The sequence below is a fragment of the Siniperca chuatsi genome, linkage group LG10 (genome assembly GCF_020085105.1).
Source record: "Siniperca chuatsi isolate FFG_IHB_CAS linkage group LG10, ASM2008510v1, whole genome shotgun sequence".
Taxonomy (NCBI): Eukaryota; Metazoa; Chordata; class Actinopteri; order Centrarchiformes; family Sinipercidae; genus Siniperca; species Siniperca chuatsi.
The window spans coordinates 12,880,555-12,903,326 of NC_058051.1; the positions used below are offsets into that span (position 1 = coordinate 12,880,555).

Genomic DNA, 22,772 nt, shown 5'->3' on the forward strand with positions numbered 1-22,772 from the left:
ACATGACACCTGCCAACAAATGAGCATGTCACTCTTCAAGCTAAAAAGCAGACGTATCTCCCCTCCTGGGATCTTTAGTCCAGAAAGACACTGAACAAGCCACCTTCGCCTTTTCACTGTAAAACCTTTGAAAGTGCAGGACTGAAACTCACATCATGCTAGTGTCTAATAAGGCACAGAGTGGCAGCTGCACTTGTCATTTCCACTCACTCACCAGACTTTCCCTGCTCTCCGTCTGACTTCATCCCCTCCTCCGAGGGGAATTTTCCAGAGGATTCCAGGATCTGTCAGGTGTGTGCAGGAGACTTTCAGGACAGACACAAAGACAAACTCCAAAAATCCTCCTGTCTGAAGTGGTCCTCACTCAAACCAGAAACATTTTTATTTTTTTCCCACAAAAATCAGGCTCAGTTGACACCAGGAAATACATCCAAGAGCTGCCGCTGTGTCTTTCCCTCTCTGAGTGTACCTGTTCAAAGCAACTCCCACGGGTTCAATGATACATTACATTCAACCCCTCCCCCTCAACTCAAATGGTTTACTAGGTAAGGAGGAGGAGGAGCTCAGCGGGGCTGCCACTAAGATTTTCCCACAGTACTCAAACATACACATAGACCTGCGCACCCACACACACACACACCGATGCAGGGAGGAGCCCAGCCCTATGTGTGAGCTTTCAGGCAGGTGAGTGACAATGTGTGTGTAGTAACACCGGCAGGCAGCACAGCAACAGGTCTGCCAGCTGTTGACTTGCCTGAGGGTCTCAGTAACCTAATACCTTTAAAATAACACCTATGGTATCATAAAAACCTTGAACGTATAAAAATGACCATGCAGTGGGAAACACTTGCTAAAGAAAAACACTATGATGTTTGTTCTTGTTTTTTTGTCTGCATCTATGATCAGTCAGTAAAAAACTTTGAGACTGATGTTTTTTTGTTTTCTTTCAAAGCTATCAGTCCACATTTTTGAGTAACTTCATCAAACAAGGGGAGACATACAGAGTAAAGTAAGCCAAAGCATCACAATAATGGGTGGATTTAGAACTACAACCATAGAATACACCCAGGATATTTTCATCATTTAGTGGATCAAAATACAGCTCCATTTTAAATTGTAATAAACTGGATATGTTTACATTTAATTGTAAAAGCTATCTTTTAAAGCCTTCTACATTTTAGTTTAATTACATCTTTTTAATTTCTCTGGTTGGCATGGGAAGTAAGCAAACAAACTTTCACTATTAGTGCAGACAACCTTTGCAGTGATATGTAGTTTTAGGCAGGCAGGTGAATGAAGGATTGATGATGTACAAGTAGTCAGACAGACAAAGCCTTGATTTTAAACAAAGGTGATAAGTCTATGTATTAATCAATCTTTTTTCATCTGCCTGCAAGAACAAATATAAAACCTCTTAAAATAAGCAGAATGATGAGTCAAACCATAAATGTAAGCCCAACAGTTTAAGCACACATACAGAATTAGTCATAAAAAAGGCAAAATAGCTGTATAAAAGACTCATCAAAGACTGACTGAATTGTATCTTTAAGTTATTTCCTTTTCATCCTTGTAGTAATTTAGAATAAAGTAGCGTTCTCTGCAGAACCTTTGTGTGCCAACCTGAATATTATCAGTGAGTATTATTATACAAATTCTTATTTTATCAGGTGATTAAATTCAAATGGAACAATTCATTTTCCACTCCATTTTTACTTCCATATGTGAATTCTTCTATATTTACATTCAATATGTGGGCCACACAGCCGGTGTGCTGCGACTCCACCCACACTTTACTGTAGTAACAGGAGCCTTCAATGGCCTCCTGGTGGCCTGTGCTGAGTTCAAATTCAAGCTCCATTAATCAACAAGGCCACTTTAGAACCTGCTACCATAACAGTGTGGCAAAACAATGCAGGTTGTGAAATGTGAATTTAATTAAACTCTAACTTTGTTTCAATGTATATATTAATTAATCGACAATAATCAAGAAAAGCACGTTCTAGGCTCAACAATGGCAGATCACAAAACTGTAGATATGTATATTCAGTAAATGATTCGAATTGATGGAATTTTTATTGTTTTATATCTAGATGATGTTTGTGTCAAAAGGCCATGTGTACATTTCAGTACAATGAACCAACATCACAAAAGTGTCTGTGTTGTCTAATGCTATTATTTCACAGTCAATCAACAGCTATGCCAGAAACCTGGGTTCTCTGCAGAGTGTGACATTTAATAATCATTCAATGTACCATCCCTCTCTCCGAGACAATAAAGCAGCTAAAGAAAATAATCTTTTGTTGTCTATTGTGTCCATGCATAATGGAAAAAGTGAGGAAATTGAACACTGCCTACTCAAAGGGGTGATTATGGCACATGCAGGCCTGCAGCTCAGCTGCCTCCTCCTGTACGCTCAACTGATACGCAGCAGATTAAAAGCTGCAGGTACATGCACAATATACTACAACTATACTACTACAACTACATTTTTGTGAGGCCAGATGACAGCGTGAGGCTTTGTGTTGTGAACATGTGTGTCCATGTGAGTACATGATGATTTCACTTCAAGATAACCCCCAAAGGATGCTTAGCAGATAGCAGTCAGAGAACTGCTGAGCTATTTTGTCTTACACAATGGGAATCCAGTCATTGATTTTTGTTGGACTTTATTTTCCTCTTACAGTCACAAGGCACAATTTCATGAAATGGTAACAAATGCCTTTTAATGCCAGTGAAGAGGAAGGCTGCAGTAGTTATACTGGCTATAAAGAACATCATGTGCCTCTGCCCAGTACCCAGTGGTTTAAGATTACAAATCCTAGGATGAGAGGTGACTCAGCAATTTCCCCATTCTAGAGAAAAGACATTCAGAAAGAGAATCTGAGAAAAAAATATAATAGTGTCATTGATCATGTGAAGCTCTGGGTTGTAAAGTTATTTAAAGAACTGTGCTGGTGAAATTGTCTGCTGGAGTGCATGAGAAATGATTGCAGGGCAGCTCCCTATATGCTGGATGATCTGGAAGAAGGTGATTTTATGAGAAAGGGGTTTTGCCATCTAAAATGAGGTCATGCTAGCAGGATATCACCATTATTATCATTCTGGGCTACCAAGCTTCCAAATGTGCAAAAGTCAAAAAACAAGCATATTTAACAAATACAGTATCTTTAGAGCAATGTACATGGACCACATTAACAAAACCATTGTTGCTTGCTCAGTAGATGGCAGACTACAACATATGAATTACACTATTCTTGCTCCAGATCTATTGGGACATGCTAGCTAGAGTGTAAGGTAACTAGGAAGTGGTCCAGCTGCAGCTAAGGCCCAGACACTTATGAAGATGAAGTGCTAATCATCAGGCCTGTTGGGTTTCCTAATTAAAAGAATGTACTTGGCACACGCTGGCTATTTACACTACATTAAGACAGCATCAAATCACACTACAGGGACCAGGGAACAACAGGAAATTAACTTTCTGTGACACGCATGGCTTGGAATGCATGATGATATTAGAAAAAAAGATTTACGTGTAAAAAGCAGTTTAGGTGAAATTACTGATGCACACCTTGTATGATGTAGCATCACACACAAGATGGAGGTGATTAGCTGAGAGCACTATCCTTTAAATGAAAATCAATGGAAGCAGCCAATTTCTCTCTGCAGTCAGTTTTCCACAATACCTCAATGGACAGCAGCACCACCTTATACTGCCAACTGTCAACCTTTCATTGTTTATGTGAGAAAGAGAGGAGAGTAAAACTTTTTTGTGGCTTGTGAACAAGATGGTGTCCATCTTTTTATGAAATCAAGTGTATTTATAAAGCACATTTAAAAACAACCAAAGTTGACCAAAGTGCTGTACAATAACTTAACATAGAAAGAATAAAATCACATAACATGGTAGCCAGCACACAAATACAATCCCATACACAAATAATTAGGTAAAGGAGAATTTTAGGAGGAGTAAAAGTGAGCCGTAAAACCATTATGGGCACTTAGAGGCCTGAGAAAACAAGTACGTCTTAAGTTTAGCCTTAGAAGTGTCTACAGAGGGGGATCACTTAATTGAAAATGGTAAACTCTTCCAGTTTTGGGGTGGTTACTGTAAACACACGATTACCCTTACCCCTTAGCCTTGAATGTGGGACAGCCAGGAGCAGCTGGTCTGAGGATCTGAGAGATCTGGGGTTGGAAAGGGGGCAGAGGAGCTCAGAGATGTACTTGGGCGCCAGGCCATGTAAAGCTTTAAAAACAAATAAACCAACCATAAAAGAACCTTAAACTCAGTCCTATACTTGACCGGTAGCCAATGCAGGGACGCCAGAACAGGTGTGATGCTCACAACCATATTAATTTGCTTGTCACATTTAAAGCAGGATCAAAGATGACACCAAGATTTCTGGCATTGACACGAAGGTTAGCTAAACCTTTGATGGAGATGGAGGGGTCAAATTGTTGTTTATTGAAGACAGTTTTTTTGCCATCCAGTATTTCACATCCTGGAGGCAGTCAAGGAGGGATCTAACTGTGTTGTTGTTGTTTTCACCAGGTTCTTATGAGAGGTATAGCTGAGTGTCGTCTGCGTAGCAGTGGTAGGAGATATTGTATTTATGGAAGATTGAGCCTAAAGGGAGCATGTATAAGATGAATAATATTGGCCCTAAAATGGACCTTTGAGGTACTCCACTGGTGATAGGAGCAGATGAGGAGAAGAGGTTACTAGTTTTGACAAAGATCTGTCTGCTAGGAAGGAGATGAACCACTGGAGGGTACTACCCTGGATCCCGACCTGGTGCTCAAGACGGTCCAGCAGAATAGAATGGTCAATAGTGTCAAAGGCGAAATTATAGTCCAGAAGAATGAGTATGGCACATTTACCAGAGCCAAGAGACATCAGTAGATCATTGGAGACTTTAAGTAGAGCTGACTCTGTGCTGTGATGTGCCCTGAAGCCAGACTGAAATTTCTCAATGATATTATTGGTTTCTAAAAAGGAAATTTTTTTCCATTACTTTAGATAAAAATGGCAACTTCGAAATTATTTAGAACAGTTGCATCAAGGTTAGGCTTTTTAATAATGGGATGTACAACCGCATGTTTGAAACAAGAGGGAACAGAACGATTAGCCAGACTGTTGTTTAGGATGAGGGAAATTGCACGACCAACAGTGTCAAAAACTCCCTTCAACAGGCATGTAGGAGCCAAGTAGGAGCCAAGTAGTCTGCTCAAGTGTGGCCGCGGTTATGGGTTGGGCCAGAAACAAGCTGCACAAAGTTAAAAGACTCCATAATAACAAGAAATTCTGATGTTTGATGAGAGGTCGATATGATGATTAAAATCATGAGATAAAAATTTTGTTATGATTCACAACAAATGAAGATAAAAACTCAGAGAGGAAAATGTGAGGAAAATGGCATCCAGCCTAGGGCGGCGATGCACAACTACACAGAGTGCCAGACTTGAACCCCCAGTTTTAAACATCAAGACTTCAAAGCTATAATAATCATTTGTAGAAATGGGAGTACACTTATGGCAGTTTCTGAAAATGACAGCTAAGCCACCCCCACGGCCACTGGGCCGAGGTGAGCTATAAAAGTCATCGTCAGGGAGACATACTTTCAAGAGCTGGCTGTGTTCACCAGGTTACAGCCAGGTTTCTGTCAGAAATAGGAAATCTAGGTGGGTAGAAGAGACGAAATCATTCAAAATGAAAGACGTATTCGAGAGAGACCTTACATTTAGAAGAGCCAGTTTACAAAGGGTGGCAGGTGATGAGGAAACAGGGACACTGTTTTATGTAAGAGAGGTTGTTTATGTTTGCAGCTTTGAAACTGCCATGTGGGCAATATAACCTGTCTGTCACAATTGTCTGAATGGGGAGACCATACAGACGTTTTGTCGCGCCCCTCAGCAGCAGAAACTACTTTTGTGTCTGTAGGAGATGCCTTCAGAAACTACTTAGGTAACAGGAAGTCATGTGACGTAAGTGACATAAAGGTTTAGGCAAAACTACTTGGTTAGGTAGTAGGAGTTCACGTGACGTAAGTGACGTAAGTCACCTTAAAACGTTTAGTTTAGTAAGGACGTGACTTGTATTATAATTAATGTAACTTAACTTAAAACTTTTAATAACTCAGCGTTAACTTTTGATTTCACACGGGACACGAATCTCCTAGGTGAAAGTCCTGTGTTTGTTACTCTTTATGTTGCTCATTATACTACGACACCTGTATTCCTTTAGGCTTTCTGGCAGCCCTGTGCGTCTCATACAAACGCTAAAGGGTACCTTGTACGTCTGTATACAACGCTGAGGGGTATGACAAAATGTTGGTATTTGATGCCCTGGGAATGAGAAAGGGCTGTCCCAACACTGCAGGTTGCACTGCAAAACCTTGAAACAACCCTGTACAAAAGATCACCCCACAAGTCACAAAGTGTGAACTAGTAGTGAACAAAATAGCCACCTGTGACGATGACAGAGTAGAAAGGAAGAATGGTCCAAACAGGTATTTATTATGACCTAGGCCACAAAAAATAATAAAGGGATATGTCATCAGTCTGACTCATTTTAAAACACAAGAGTAAACCACCTCTGGATCACATAAAGCAGAAAACTGTTGTAATGTTCTCTGTTGCTTGGCTTTTTCAAGCACAGTGCACTTCTAGCCACAAGTGAAGTCAAAGCAGGTGTTCTCTTTCAGATGTCAAAGTTGAAAAAAATAAATGGTTTGCATTGGTGTGGGTGTGTTGCTATAAGTACCAGTGAGAAGATTAGTGGTGGAAAGTAACTAAGTGCATTTACTCAAGTACTGTACTCAAGTACAGATTTCAGGTACTTTACTTGATCACTTCCATTGTATGCTATTTTATACTTCTACGCCACTACATTTCGGAGGGAGATTTTGTACTTTTTACTGCACTACATGTATTTTACAGATATTAGTTACACGTTACTTTGCAGATTAAGATTTTACATTTAAGTTATGACGGTGTAGTCCCTAATTCGTCCAGGAGTGTTCTATCGTAGAAAGGGTTTCAGTCGTAGTCATCTGGACAATGTTTTCAGAATCAAGACGATTCTGAAAACAGCGTCCAGATGACTACGACTGAAACCCTTTCTACGACATTTAAGTTATAAACATACAGAATGATCAATATATAAAATATATGGTAAGATATAAATAGAAAATGTGATGATAATGATTCTTATAGATGTATTATTAAACAACTCAACAGTATATAAAATAGTTCAAGTGAGATCCAACTCAATCAGCATAAAAGCTGTTCATGGCGCTTTGAGTGGTCGGAAGACTAGAAAGGCGCTGTACAGGTGCAGTCCATTTACCATTTACATCAGTATTAATTAAAGAACAATTACACAAATGTATAGGGACAATTTACATAAGGAGTACTTTTACTTTTGCTACTTTAAATACATGAAGCTGATAATACTTCTGTACTCTGTTCTTACTGAAGTAAGATTTTGAATGCAGAACTTTTATTTGTAATGGAGTATTTTTTTTATTGCAGTATTGGTACTTTTACTTAAGTGAAAGTAGAAGATGGAATACAAATAAGGAAGTCTAGTTTGAGTAACACATCCATGAGTTTGAAGGCTCATCAGGTGTCAAAACACTGCAGAGCAGTTTAGAGTACTCTAGAGTCCTACTAGAGTAGGAAAATAGTCAGACCAGAATTCATTGCATTCTCTGTCGACAGCTGCGAGGTTAAGAGTGCAATTTTGTCATTCGTGTTTCAAGGCAGGCACGCATTTGATTGGCCAATGCAGTGTGATGCCAGATGAGGTTGCATTAGCTTGCTGGAAAAGTAGACTAATTTTTTTGCTGGACAACCCTGCGTTTTCTTGCCAGAGCCCTCTGTGCCGGGACCCCCTCTGTGACAAAGCAGTAGTCTCACTGAAATGACTGAGGAGTGTTGTTTTCTTACAAAGCTGTTTGTCGATCTAAACATGGCGTTAGACAAGTATTAAAACTAGTCAGCTGACTAGTCAGCTTACTGTTTTTGCATTTTTTAAGTTATGACATGTCAGTGCATACTTTACCTAGGTGGGTCACCCGTGGATAACTGCAGGGATTTGACAAGGAATGCTGAGGTTGCAGATTTGTTATGACCTTCAAAAGTATGTAATTTCCTTTCCCATAACCTCCTTCACCCCCCACCTTTTTAATCTATTACCTCAGGCAAAGCGCATATATGTGGGGGGTGGGTGAATGTTAAAATGTCAACTTGAAGTCTTTTGTTTGAAATGAGACCTAAGGGTGTGAAACCGTATATTGTTAATCTACTCTACAATCTTCTGCACTTGAACTTGCTTGCTTACTTGTCTGGATTTCTCAGTCCACTCATCACTACTACTACTACTGTGCATCCTATATTTATACCTTTCCATCTACTCAACCAGACCTGCTCCTGTGATCTTTGTCTCCACCAGCTATGTTATTTGCCTCTCCATTCTCCCACCTTCCAACCTTCATGTTCAGTAATCAGTAAAAAGGAACCGCCAGCCACCAGGTGCCACTCAGCTCTCTTCCAGATCTGCCAGCTCCAACATCCACCGTCCCTCTCCACGATCACCTCTGCTGCCAATTCACTACTGCCAGATGCCAGCTCAGATTAGCTGCCCGTGGGCCTTTTTAACAGCCATTTGAAGGACAGGCAGAAGGTATTACAACCAGTGACCGGTTGCACCAGTTGGCTGTTCTCCTCGTGTCAAACCTCCAAGGTGGAATTCAGAAATAGAAAATACACCTCTAGTAGCACCTTGGCGCAGTGCTGCACCTGGGTATAAATCCAAAACCTAATGAGGTGTAGGTGTTAAGTGAAAATTTTGGAATGGTTTCTTAGACTGCAAAACAAACATGCACAAAGATCTCAGATGGAGCCAAACACAAAATATATAAAGTGACAGAGAATATAGAGTTTCATCATAGAGTGTTTTAAGTGTTGTATTTTGGAAAAGTGCTGTACTGTAAAACGTGTATTGATGAAAAGGAACAGCAGCGAAGGAGCACCTTGTCTATTCTGAATGTCTGATCTCCTAATGGTGAGCCCAGACAACCTGAAAAGGTCTTAATTGTTTGGTCACTTTTAGTTCATGACCATAGATGAGAGTTGTAACGAAGATGAACTGGTAAATTGAGATCAACTTTAGGCTCAGCTCCCTCTTCACTACAGCAGTCCAGGACAACGTCCACATCACTGCCTAAGGCGCACATATCTGCCTGTTGATCTCATGCTCCATCTTTACACCATAGCCTCAGATTTGGAAGTGCTGATTCCCATACACGGCACTTGGCATTCAGCTGCAAACTGACCCAGTGCGTACTGAAGGTCACGGTCCAGTGAAGCCAACAGAACTACTTCATTGGCAATAAGCAGAAATGCAAACCTTGGCAGAGCCCAACACCCACACACTCAGCTCTCACTCCACGTATACAAGGACAGGATTTGTCATATTAATGGTCCGAGTACAACCACAAACACCCAATGCTACATACCAGTGTCCAGTGTGTACCTGTCCAGGTCCAGTGTGTAACATTTAGGAGTAGCTATTGGCAGAAATTGAATATAATAATTATAAGTATGTTTTCATTAGTGTATAATCACAAAATAAGAATTATGTTTTCATTACCTTAGATTAAGCCCTTTATATCTATAGAGGGAGCAGGTCCCCTTCTACGTAGGCCGCCATGTTGCACCACCATGTTTTTATAGTAGTAGACTGACGTGTGCTTAGACATATTTTTTGACCTGCATTTCTAATATGAAAGTTGCTAGAGCATATAAAAAAGCCTTGATTGATTAGTTGAACAGCACAGCTCCGGATCTAAATTTAGACCATAATGCAGTATGTGGCAAAAAAAATAAATGTAACACTTTGGAAGGCTTATTTATTTATATATACACCTCGGTGGTGCAACCTGCCTCTGAATGGATTCTAAGGGAATAAGAGTGAAGAAGAAAACAGAAAAAGCTTTTGGAAAAGGTTCAGTGAAGGAAGAGAGGCTAATAGAAGTGTGTGACCGAAAATGTCTCTGATGTTCTAGTGCAACCATGTGTTGCACATACACACACACCGACACACACTCACATGTACCCGCACGCGATTTTGGGGAATAAATAATGTTTCCTTTGATGACTACTCAAATTAAGTCTTTCTAATCTAGACCCCTTAAAATTTTACTTTTGACCTTTGAGTTGTCAGCAGCCCTCTTTAATGAAGCAGTTATAAAGTGACAAAGACTGCAGATAATCAGACTGCTGCTCTGCTCCCCTTGTCAATTTCAACCTCTCAGTAACCTTTAATGGGAAGGCTAGAGGACAGAGGCACTTTGTCTATGAACATTGCAGCACAATTTTTGAGATTCCATGAAATCACACGTCTGTGGATCCACAGTGTGAAACTCCCATTACATGTCTATGATGATTATGTCCACTGAGATTTCAAGTCTGTATTACCTCTATTACCATAGGAGCAGTCTACTCTAGGATTTTGATCACAAAGTAAGCATGACCACTTCCAAATCTGACTTTGAAGATGACAATACAAACAATGTCCAATTATTGCTTTCTAGCATAATTAAATGATATAAGTCACATTAAAAAAGACAAGTCTAACTACAGCCAACGTGTCTGAGCATTTCTGAGTAGCTATTTCTGATGCGTGTAAATTACAGTGGAGAGAGGCCTGGATATTGTTGCTGGAGGCAATTTAAGTGCCACTCTCCCAGTGGCTATAAGAGGGCTTCGGTGGGGGCAGGTTTTTTGGAAAGTGTCAGCACAAGAGAAAAATGGAAGTGCTCAGCTGAGACCACTCCACACATGCACCTACAACCACACATACACCTTCCTATACTCTCTTACTTTGTTTTTTGTTCATTTCTGTTTCTCTACTCCTCCCTGTGCTTGCTTTGTATGAGTTTCTCTCGTAAATCAGAATACATACGCAGGTAACACTATGTCCTTATGCAATCTTTCACCTTGTCTCCCTCCCCACCCCCCCATTTTCCACTCCCCTTTCTGTCTCTCCTTCCCTCTTAAGCCTACTTGTTCTGGACGCCGTGTTTTACCTCTTTGCACTGACCTTCCTATTTAAACCAGCCCACAGGCCAAGCTTCACCCAGCTAGTGACATCATTGTTAATGTGCAGAAGCAGCACCTGTCTCCATAATGATACAGTGCTCACTGCTTACGTTTGTTTCCCCTCTCCTTCCCTGTCTCTCTGTCGCTCTCTTACTGCAGACCTGAGATGAATTTGCTGATAACACAGCCCCTCAGTTCCCTGTTCTCATTCTGATGAAACTTGTGGTGATATACGTGGCCTTGGCCACTGCAGGGGTTGTTGGTGTGTGCGTATGTGTTTTTCCTGAGTCTGCACATTCACAGCACCTAGGAAACGACCACAGACCTACAGTAATGCATCAGCTGGTTCGTACTGAAGTAGAGTGAGTACGTGTGCACATACAAACGTGGTAATTTAAAAATGTGCATGAATCTGTCCATATAACTAACCTCATCAAGTATCTGCTCTCTTGACTTCCAAATGACTCCCAAAAAAATGGATTAGATACAGACACTTGACCCCAGATCAGTAGCATTGAGATATTTTACTTAAGTAAAAGTCGTGTATTCAATATCTTACTTAAGTAAAACTACAGAAGCATTTTCAGTATACCTAAAATATCAAAAGTAAAACTACTCATTATGCAAAATGGTCCCATTCAGAGTTATATATTTATCATATATACTGTATATTATTGGAATATTACTGATTCATTGATATGTAATTCTAACAACTTTATACACTGTTGGGTAGTTTAATCTATAACAATGCAAAACTGATTGTTTTACATATACAATCTTGAACTGAAAAGTAACCTCTACCTCTAGTTGTCAGATAAATGTAGTGGAGTAAAGAGTACAATATTTCAATCTGCAATGTAGTGTATAAATTATCATAAAATGGAAATACTGGAAATAAGGTGGTAACAGGTTTGTACTAACACACCATAGTAACCAAAAAGCCAACAACACTGTTCCCTTTTTTTCAAAACAATAACTGCAGTCTCGGTATCATCACAACATCGGCAGATGCTAATAGGAGAGAAGAGAGAACTGGCAGCCAAATAGACCCCTAAGCAGGACAATCTAATGAGAAAGGGGCCCCTGGGTGTTCCCTGTGTGACACTAGAGATCCATACTGGAGCTGGCAGCTTTACAGGATCCACAATCCAAGAGATGCGTTTGTATTGGTGCCATTGTTAGCTACTTTGATCCTCTCTACAAGACTCCAACTCCTTGAAAGAAGCTTTTTGTCATGAAAGGGCTGGAACATTGAAACAGACTATAGATAAACTACTTTAACTGTGTTTGTCTGAAGAGCAGGTGACGTTAATGTGAGACCCGTCTGACCACCCACTTAGATAAGAGTCTGGGAATACATTTTACAGACTTCATAGGCTGCTTTTTGGGATGGCTCATGGAGACACAATTGACTGAACAATAACAGTAGAATTGTAAACACAGATGACTACGGAGCATGGTAATATTCACTGTTGACGGAGCCATATTGTAGCATCATTTTACAGGAGGACTGGAAGGTATGAATGCATTAAATGTAAATCCAATAACAATTCAGATTGTCCTCACAATAACTATAAGAATATCTCCACTAGCTGCAAGCCATAAAATATATACGCAGGCAAATACTGACTCAGCTCACTGAATTGAAACATTTTTCTGATGAATTTGCATCATTTTATGATTCGCAAAGTGCAAACAGCTGGTGCAAGAGGCTTAAAGTTACATTATGTAAGATCATAATATGATTGTAGTAAAGTCAACCAAAAACCATAATAGAATTTGGCTGTAAATTGACCATCCAAACAAATTATGAAAGTTATGAAAGATATTGCATGAACTTTAAATGAGCCCTATGTTTAACAGCATTGTGTTGTGGTTGATTCTTACATTATGTATTTTTAACTGTTAAATGAATGGTAATTCAATAATCACAGGATAAAGTTTTAACTTCTTAAATGTCTAGTCCAAATTGGTTAAGAATTCAATACAATATAGATCCATTTTAGTTAAATGTAAATACATCGCTTATAAATGCAATCACAATATTGTATTTACACTTAAACTTACTGACACCATATTTGAGTAAGTACATTCTTCTTACAAATACAATGTATGTATTTAAATATATACTTAGAACAATTTCAGCCAGGACTATTATTGTCTCGCTGTATTATTATACTGCAGTGAGAGTTATGATTTCTGCCCGCCTAGTCCATCCAAGCATGCAACAACAACACAAACTGCAAGAATACAAACAACCAGCGGTCAATTATTGTGTTCCTGGTTCAATATCAACATAGACACAGACTAAATTAAGAAGCAGCCTTTGTTATAGTCTGATTAGTTGAAAAGCTGTCTGTGATGTTTTTCAAACACAGGGCTTGCTGGGTTCATTAGCAGCCGTTAGCTAGAATAATGTGTAATGGATGCACATTGCTCCAACAACAGGTGCAAGCAGCAAATGCTGAGAAGGGAGAGGAATTGATGAGTGCAGAGGTGCTACTATTAGCTACTCTTGCTCTCTCCCTTTTATGAAATCCTGGTTTACCCTTGGTGATGGCACTTTAGCTCAAAGTCAAGCTCTTGTGGATTTACTCTGGCCAAAATGTATTTGCAGGTGCAAATGTGTGTGTATATATGGTATATTTGCACGTGCATTCTTGGATGCATACGTTTGCCTTGCCTTGCCACAGCATCCTCCCGTTGTGGCACTGCAGGAAAAAACCTACTTTTAAGTCAACCAGCTCTGGTTCAGCAGAACTGATCAGGTCTTACCTTTGTCCAGGGAAGCATCTGGAGAGTTGAAGTCCATTAGACTGCTGATTTCAGTCTTGTAGCAGAGGTCAGTGGCCGGTGGCTTCTGCCTCGGCTGGGAAGAGGGATCTGGGAGAAAAACAAATGACAAACAAAGTTAACTTTACAGACAATATATATGAAGGGATTTAAAAAGATAACAAATACAGACATACAGTGGAATTCATCTTGGAAATGAGACTTGAGCGCAAGCATGTGTAGCAAGATCATGTGAATATACTAAATAATTCCAAATAAATACAAAAAGAAAAGGTATTTGAATCTGTCACTGATTACTATTAGCTTAACTTGTGTTTCTGAGTGTGGGTTATGTTTATTGAAGCATGTAGAAAAAGACTTAAAAGTACAAGCGGAGCTGTAAAATGTATTTCTAACAATCATTCAAAATGATTATAGAAACAATAGCAAAACAAGAAAGAGAGAAAAAACCTGTGCACACGCAAAGTGCATGAATTAGTGATATATTAAAGTCCTCATCAGTGTATGTTTTCCTCTGTACACAGAATGCATGAGGACATGTGGGAAACAAAATGATTAGTGCAGCACCCCACACCATCCCTCTCAGTACACACATAATTAACTTTTACTCCTCACACTGTACTAACTCCACAGTAGCTTAGCATTCATCAAAACAGCTACTGTCTCTGGGGAGAGAGTAAACACACTGCTGTAGAAAAAGCATACAAGCTTAAACACATGCAGGTGCACAAACACAGTCACAACTTTGAGAGACTGCTGCATATAAATATTAACATTTTTATAACCAGAGTGTGATTTGATTTCTGGTGAGGTTCAGTGGTTTCTAATATAGTTTTGGCCAGCCTCACCAGTCGCACATAGTGAAAGCATATTGAATGCATTGCTCCAGGTCAGCTCAAATAAAAGTGCTAAAATGACTTTGTCATTTCAACATGTGCAGTCCACTTCTGTCGTCCTCCCAGTTCAGCCCACAAATGCATAGAGAGTTTTATTCCAAAGGAACATTTGCAGAAGGTTACTCCAAGTGTTATAAGTGACACTTTTTAATGAGAAATAGTCTTTGGTTGGCAAAAAACAAGATTTCAAAGGATTTAAGATTGTTCTTTGCTCACATACACAATTAAATTCACATTCCAGTAAACTACATCTCTTCCACTTCACTCTTCAACCTCTGCTCCTCTCTGGCCTCTTCCTCCTTCTCCTCATCCTCTTCCTGTTCCTTCTGCCATCAGTCCACCACCCACCTACTAAGACGCTGTAACTGGTTGAATTATTTGCAGTAATTGAACACAGATGTGTCTGGGTGAAGAGCTCGAGGTCTAGGGATGGTGCTGTCATTATGGCGAGATTAGTCATCACGCTTACCCAGATGGACTTTATAGGGCTACAAATAACAGCCTGGCTGCCTGTCCCCACCTAAGGTGATTGATAAGAGCACATGACGGCTGTTTTTTAAAACTGTGCATAACACTTTGCCACACAACACCTTGCAAATGTATAATTTCTCAAACTTGCCCACGGTGCAGCCTTTGGCACTGGAAACACAGTTGTCAGTTGTTTGAGTAATGTAAAAATTCACAGTGCATATTTATCTGCTAGCTTCAAGCTGCAGCTGTCCAGTAGCCTCATGAAAATGTTTTATCTTCCCAGCATCGTGCCCTTGACAGGTCATCACCAACATTTAGAAACTTACCAAGGGAAAGGGGGAAGAGTATGGTGGAATGAATGCAAAGGAATAAGTAAACCATGATGGTTGCTTGATGGGAATGGAGAAGGAAATGTGATATGGAGGAGAGCAGGAGAATATGCTACAGAGTGAGCTCAGGTGGGACTTTACTGTATATGCAATAAAGTTAGGTTGAAACTAAAATATTTGATGAAAAACTTTCAAATGACAGCAGAGAACTTGAGTGGATTTATTACTGAACTCTCTCACAAGTAATTTTAGATTACATTTCAACTGGTATTTTCATAAATTCTGGCTTTCAAATTTTTTTCTGCATCATGTAAATCTTCAGCGCTTCCTTATAAAATTTTTACTGCCAAACACCTATTAAACCTAAAATAAATGAAAACACATATTTCAGTGCAACATATTTTCTCATCAGCACCTGCTGATACTGCCCAAACTTGACTAATGTGTCATTGTATCAATGTGACATAAATGTGATATTGCAACTGATACAATAACTTATTTATAAGCAATTGTTGCCCAGTATAAATACGTTGACTGATCATGTAACAACAATTATGCATGCAACTCTATATAGTGAGAGAGATTTCCCACTAAACCAAACACAAAAACAATCCAAATCATAATTGGGATACATAGGGCACATTTATAGAGCCACAATTATGGAGAGCTGGATGTTTTTCTATCCTGCAGCCCTACTTTGTGATTTAGGCTTGAACACTGAAATCATACTGAACCACGCAGGTTTAAGAAAAACAAGAAGCAGGAAGAAATCATTACCATGTGCCAGGCCGCAAAATTTTGTGATGATTTTTGTCCCCTGGTAGACCAATTGGATGTTTTTTTTAAAGAGTTTGAGGTAAGGAGAGAGAATGGTCAGGCTGCTGTTCTTATTATTGCTTTAGCTTTCAGACCTTAGTGATGTGTGCCCTGAGGTGTGTTTGTGTGTATGTGCAAGTGCAAAGCAATGAAAACAGCATTTGTTAGCTACATTGACTTATCAAGCAGGTAGTGTAATGTCTACCTATATAATGCCTCTGAATCAATGTCCTTTTTAACACACTGAATATTTGGGTCTGGTAAGGTCCAAGTGCCTCATATCGATCTTTTAGTCTTCATCTCAGCTCACTGAAGTCAAAGAAACATTACAGACAGTGACACACAGAGTAGATAGGCAGACAGTGGGTGGGGGAAAAGACTGGATGAGATATCAGGGGCTGATAATATAGAGGAGTTGTAGAAACAATCAAAAATATAATGTCTTTTGTTGCTCTGGCTCCCTGCATTTGCTACCGGCTATGCTGCACCTTGAATGAGAGCGACGCTTTTTACAAACCTTTATTTACGCTTGTTGTATAAATCTCGTTTGGGGTGATCTATTAAGGATTTAAGATAACAGCATCATTTCCTCTCTCTGCTTCCATCCTCTCTGTTCTTTCTTCATTTCCTCACATGCCAGCAGGAATATTATCTGACAAGGACACAAGCACATCTATCATCTCACTGCAAGTGTGGACGTCTGCCACACAATTTTCATTTTCAGTTTGGCATCAAATTTGAGAATCTGTATGTTTGAGTACCTGTAAAATTATGCATAAATTATACACTGTAATGAAAACAAGAGAGAGAAGTTTGGAAATACAGCATGCTGGTATGGAAAGATCATCTATCTTTTCACTCATTTAGATATATAGCTTTCATGAGAAAGCAATGCACTGCACAGCAGCAAAAATGCTTTTTTTTTTTTTTAAATGCTGATGAGATTTTACCATACTTGATGGCTTGGTTCCATTTTCCTCACCATCAAACTTCCTCAATTCACTTATCAACAATAAGCAGTTTAACCAGCCGTGCACACAAGTGGGGAGAAAGGTAATTCTGCTGTGATGAAATAAATAATGATTTGGCTCAGAGACTAAAACAACTGTTGTACACCATGTGGCTATGTAATGATGTAATTATCCAAATCACTTTATCCTCACCAAACAGGGTCTACTTGCACTGAAAAAAAATTTGGTTACAACTGTCAGACGGTTGCTCTGTAAATTTACTTACATTCATTTACGTTTGTAACGTTACGTTTACTTACTTACTTATACTGTACATTGGTGTTGTTCTGTCTTAACATAAAACTCAATATGGGTTACTATCAAAGTTATGTGTCATCTCTAAATTAGAGATGAAATGTGACGAAATAGCCGATTGACAGAAACATTTTGTTGATCAATTTTTTCAAGCAAAAATACTTAACATTTGCTTGTTCCAGCTTCTTAAATGTAAGTATTTGCTGCATTTTTCTTTTGTTGATTGCTGATGCTAACCTTTACAATGTTGCAGTAAAACTTAAATGGAGGACTCAGCCTTTGTCAACAAGAAGCCCCTGGTGTTCCTCTTCTCAGCGGGGATGAAACACAAAATCTTTGTCAGTGAGGGATACATCTCCCAAAATAAACTATTCCCTCAAAATAGAGGCAGCCAAGCCTCCTTTACTTCACTGAGTCCTCACTGAGGAAGATTTAGTTCAAACTACAGACTTTTTTGTGCTGTTGTTTTTTGTTTTTTTTAAGAACTCAGACACTTGCTTGTGGGGATCCAAATATTTAGTAGTCGGTCAAAAGATAATCTGTGAAGCCGGGAAATATTCAGGTACACAAGGCAGCAACGCTTTGAAGCCTTAGTTTGTTTTAGTTTGATGCCTTAGTTTGATTGTTGTTTTTATTGCTGTTACTGTGAGTGCCACTGAAAATAAGACTTATTAAATAATTTTTTTCCTAATGCACATTATAATTAACTGTGGCATCATTTTACTTCAATTTGAGCAGTGGTGGGAAGTATTACCTTTTATTTACATAGACCCATACAGTATGTCTGTCTCTCCAGGATCAACTGACAGTAGTTTATATGGCACAGTGTATTTTTCTGTAATTGTCCCATGAACACTTTAATGATCACTGGTGTAGCCATTATATCAAAGCCAGTTAGCTGTTATGGTTCTCAGCTGTTGGCACAAACACATGCAAAACATCTCTCTTCTTGTTTTCTCTCTGAAAGGCTCTGACAAGTCCAACCACTCGGGATGACTTTCCTCTTGATGGAACACATTAAACAGGCATAATAATAATAGACTTCATCTTATGGAATACCTTGATACCTTTACATAGCAGGATGATGACTCCCATGGTCTATTAAGAAGTAGAATGATTGAATAAAACCACCAATTTACATCCAGTTACTGCACTAGAAGGCAGTACTCTACACACAGAGTTCAAGTTCACAGGCTTGTGGAGATTATTGTAGAGGTAATTCAAGCAGTCACAGCTGTAATGAGCTGAACTCTGTATGGACATGATATAAAACTTCCCATATTGTAATGCTCTTCTGGTTGAGAATCTAACAGTCTTAAAGGGAAGATCGAGAGGAATTACTAGTCTTCATGGTCAGACAGTTCTCTCTCTGTTTCTCACATTCCTGTCACCACCCCTCTCCCTTGAGTCCTCTCTTCTTCCTTAGCTGACTGACTCCACCACGCCACCTCTCCTTTTCCCTCCTCATTTTCTATCCTTTCTCTGTCACCGTTTAATGGGGTTCCCCAAGCTCCTCTCTCTTCTGAGCCTGCCATATTTTATCTGCTGGCACAGCGCAGGAAAAGACGACGGCTGGAACAAAAGAAGGCCCTAATGAGTATTGGAGGTGATTAAGGAATGAATAGGCACTGTTGCTGGAACCTTAACCAAGCTGCCCATGTTCCCTGGCTTAGTCTGCAATCTGCAGATAGGCACTGCTTCTCTTTTCTTACATCTGCTACCCGCCTTTAATTGCACTGACATTCTCTGGTCCCGAGGCTGCCGGACTTGTGATAAAGCTTATGTATTTGTGCATTAATCACCACCTGCCAAGACAGGCCTTTTCACCCTGCATCAACTACCCCAAGACCCCAATTCAAGGTGCCCTATAAATATCCCGCAGACAAATGGAAGTAATGAACCAGGGGTGTGATTTTGGGGAGTTAGCATTTAACGTTTAGCCGCACATGCTAACCATCCCCGATCTCAAGATGACTCGTTGTCAGTTCATATTGTAATGAAAGGCTGCTGAATGTACTAGGCTGGCCATTCAAAGGAGGTGTGTAGGCTGGGGATGTTACTAGTTGGTGTAAGGAGGACTCAGGAGAAAATGAGCTGCTGCCTGAGAGACTAAACCGAGGAGAAGGAGGCTTTTGTTAGTGCATGAATGTCATTTTCACAGTGGCCATCAGAGGAATGAACACATCACCACTGTATGTAGAGTGAAAAATGGCCCATTTGCTGAGCTCCATGACAGACCAGAGACAGGTATCTGCAAGCACTACAGCTTTAAAATGGCCTGAGCATGGCCACTTCAACACCATATTTGTCCCTGAAATCAATGCACTTTGGGAGATAGAGAGCTGTGTGAGAGCTCCTATCAGGACACTGAATGGTGATGAAACTTGCATCCTCTGACAACATGCTGCATTTAGATCTCATTTGATAGGCTTTAAATAATACCTGAATTGTACCACCTCCAGTATGTTCTCATCTTTACTTATACTCTTGAACAGCCTGCTGTAGCTGTGAGGATGAGAGATTATAAGTGGATATGTTGATGACATGTAACCCTTAACAGTGAGAAGCTGAGACAGCTGTTGCTTGACCTGCCAATCTTTATGTGTGAAAATCCACTGTATGGTAAGATGGTGTAAAGTTGTCATGGGGATAAATTAAAGAATGCACTTCATGCGTTTTGCCAATTTCATACATCAAACATAATTACAGTACAGTTTGTTGTTGATAACTCTAAAGTCTCATTTTTGAAATGATAAGGAGAAAACACGTGGAAACAACAAGGAAAAAATCAACACTTAATACTGATGAGAGGATCGATACCCTGCTCATATCTGTCCGTTAAGCCAATAAGGCCTTTTCCCAAAACTATTCCTTTAAATTTTGAATATTCATTTAGTCAAACCATAATACTGCATTAATGATATTCTGAAAAGAATTGTCTTACAATATTAGCAAAATGCATCCTGGGACTTGGCATTACACCACATTACTTTAACCAACCATGTTATAATAGAAAACAGAGAAACTGTGGATACTTAATACACTAATTCAAAATTTGCCTTTAAACTAAATATAAAGATATTTGAATAATTATCCCAATGCAATTATGCAAAAAACCTAGAAGGTAAAATTGAAAATAAATCCCCTTCAGCGCCCCTCAATTTGTTCAGAATCAATTTAATAAATACCATCTATACCAAATGTGTTTTATGAGCAGCTTTTAACAGCAATTATGACTCAAAGGCAGAGTGCAAAATTATTCAAGTGTAGTATTCTCCAAAGGACCTTTGGAGGCTGTTTTTCTTTCATATTACCTTGCCTTGGCAAAGCACATTAAACAACGGTGTCATGTGCATTGTTTGCAGCTTATCTTTTAGTGCTGCTGAGTGTAATATTGTATAATATGATAATCTGCAAGCATTTCATAACATTTCATCTGAAAAACCACTTAAATACCAAAGTGTTTGGGATGAAAATGTAATATTCAACTTTTGTCACTTTAATGGGTTTCTAATTGAGCCTCTTGCGTCGGGAGGCAGGTCTGACAGGAAAAGTTCAGCCTAAAAGAACAAAGTAATTATTCAAAAGTCCATGATCAAGTCCAGATAAAAGTGTTTGTCTAGATTAAGAATTAAGTGTCATGGATGTCCACTGGGGTTGAACATCTGCATCTAACAACACAGGACCACCGTCCTTGATGGACCAGTCTTCATCATACTGGATACCAGAGTGGATTTGATAACGGCATAATCGGCTTGTCTACACCACTGACACAGGTGGGAGTTACTCTGCAAAAACAATGTCAAGTCAAGTCAATTTTATTTATACAGCCCAATAGCACAAATCACAAATTTGCCTCAAGGAGCTTTGCAGTCTGTACAGCATTCAACACCCTCTGTCCTTAGACCCTCAATTCTGATTAAGGAAAAACGGAAGAAACCTCAGGAAGAGCAACAGAGGAGGGATCCCTCTCCCAGGATGACAGACATGCAATAGATGTCGTGTGTACAGGATAGACCGACATAATAAAATGACTGTATGGGCAATCATGATGACAAAGTTATCAATAAATTTAAACATATAAGAAGAATGGATCCGGGAAGACATTGAGCACTTCAATGTGATACATGACTGATTTATGCCTGAAATCAGTGTATTGTTGTTATCATTTTTATTTCTTTATTCACATGGGCAATCCAAAGCCCTAACACAACTAAAAACAGACAAAACAGGTAAAACATTACTCATAATAAAGTAAAAATTAAGGTGCACAGGCTTGTCCTTTTACTGTATGAGGGGCAATGGGTGCAGACCCATTGTGCATCACTTAATTTCAGAATTTACACAGAATTTGATTGACAGTTGGCTCAATCCTCTGTCTTCACAGCTATCTGGCATATTTTGCCATATTTCCTTTGGTGTCATTCTCATGTCTTGGCTGCATGCTACATCATATTAAGAGTAAAATTTTGAAAATGTGCCACCAACCCAAAATAAATGCTGGAATGAAAATGATTATCATTAGAGCTATATTAGCTATTGGCTAATTACAAATTCTTAAGATCTTTGTATGTATACTGATAGTTTCTAAAGATATATTGTTCTAGAAATACTTACAAGTATTAAAATGAGTTCTTTGTCCACCATGATTACTGATTGTTTACTGTTTTCCTTCCAAGTAAATCATCCATGATTGATCACTCCAAAAAGTAGTCATGGTACTTTGTGAAAGATAATACAAATCCTTAGTTGACAAATGCATAATATTCTACAAAGAAGACAGTGCAAGGGTGCTGAATAATGAATTCCAGGTAATTAGGTTTTTCCAAAATAGACAGAGAGAGAAAATTCAAAATCAACATGATGGAAACATCATATTTTCTAAATATTCATGTGCAAAACTGTTAAACAAGACAATGACCACTTGCAAGGCTGTCATTTAAAAAAGGCTACCCCATACAGCTATAGACTGTCATCAGAACAACCAGAAGAGTAGTAGGCAAGAGTAACAACAAAAGATTTCTACTTCATTTAGACAAAATAAAGCTATTGTAAGTATGTTTCACAGCAAAAACTTTAATATTGGTTCATACTAG

The 22,772-nt window shown here is 39.2% G+C and overlaps 1 protein-coding gene across 4 annotated transcripts in view; it reads right to left on the reverse strand.

Moving 5' to 3' along the window:
- Positions 1-22,772, reverse strand: part of LOC122882907 (kazrin-like) — a 170,705-nt gene that overhangs the window by 32,659 nt on the left and 115,274 nt on the right. For 3 of the 4 annotated variants that reach the window (XM_044210835.1, XM_044210834.1, XM_044210836.1), the window contains exon 4: positions 13,882-13,989. In XM_044210835.1, coding sequence (XP_044066770.1) covers positions 13,882-13,989 — 108 coding nt within the window. Of the gene's footprint in view, positions 1-214; positions 479-13,881; positions 13,990-22,772 lie in introns of those variants that run through there. The other variant, XM_044210837.1, reaches the window with a different exon arrangement.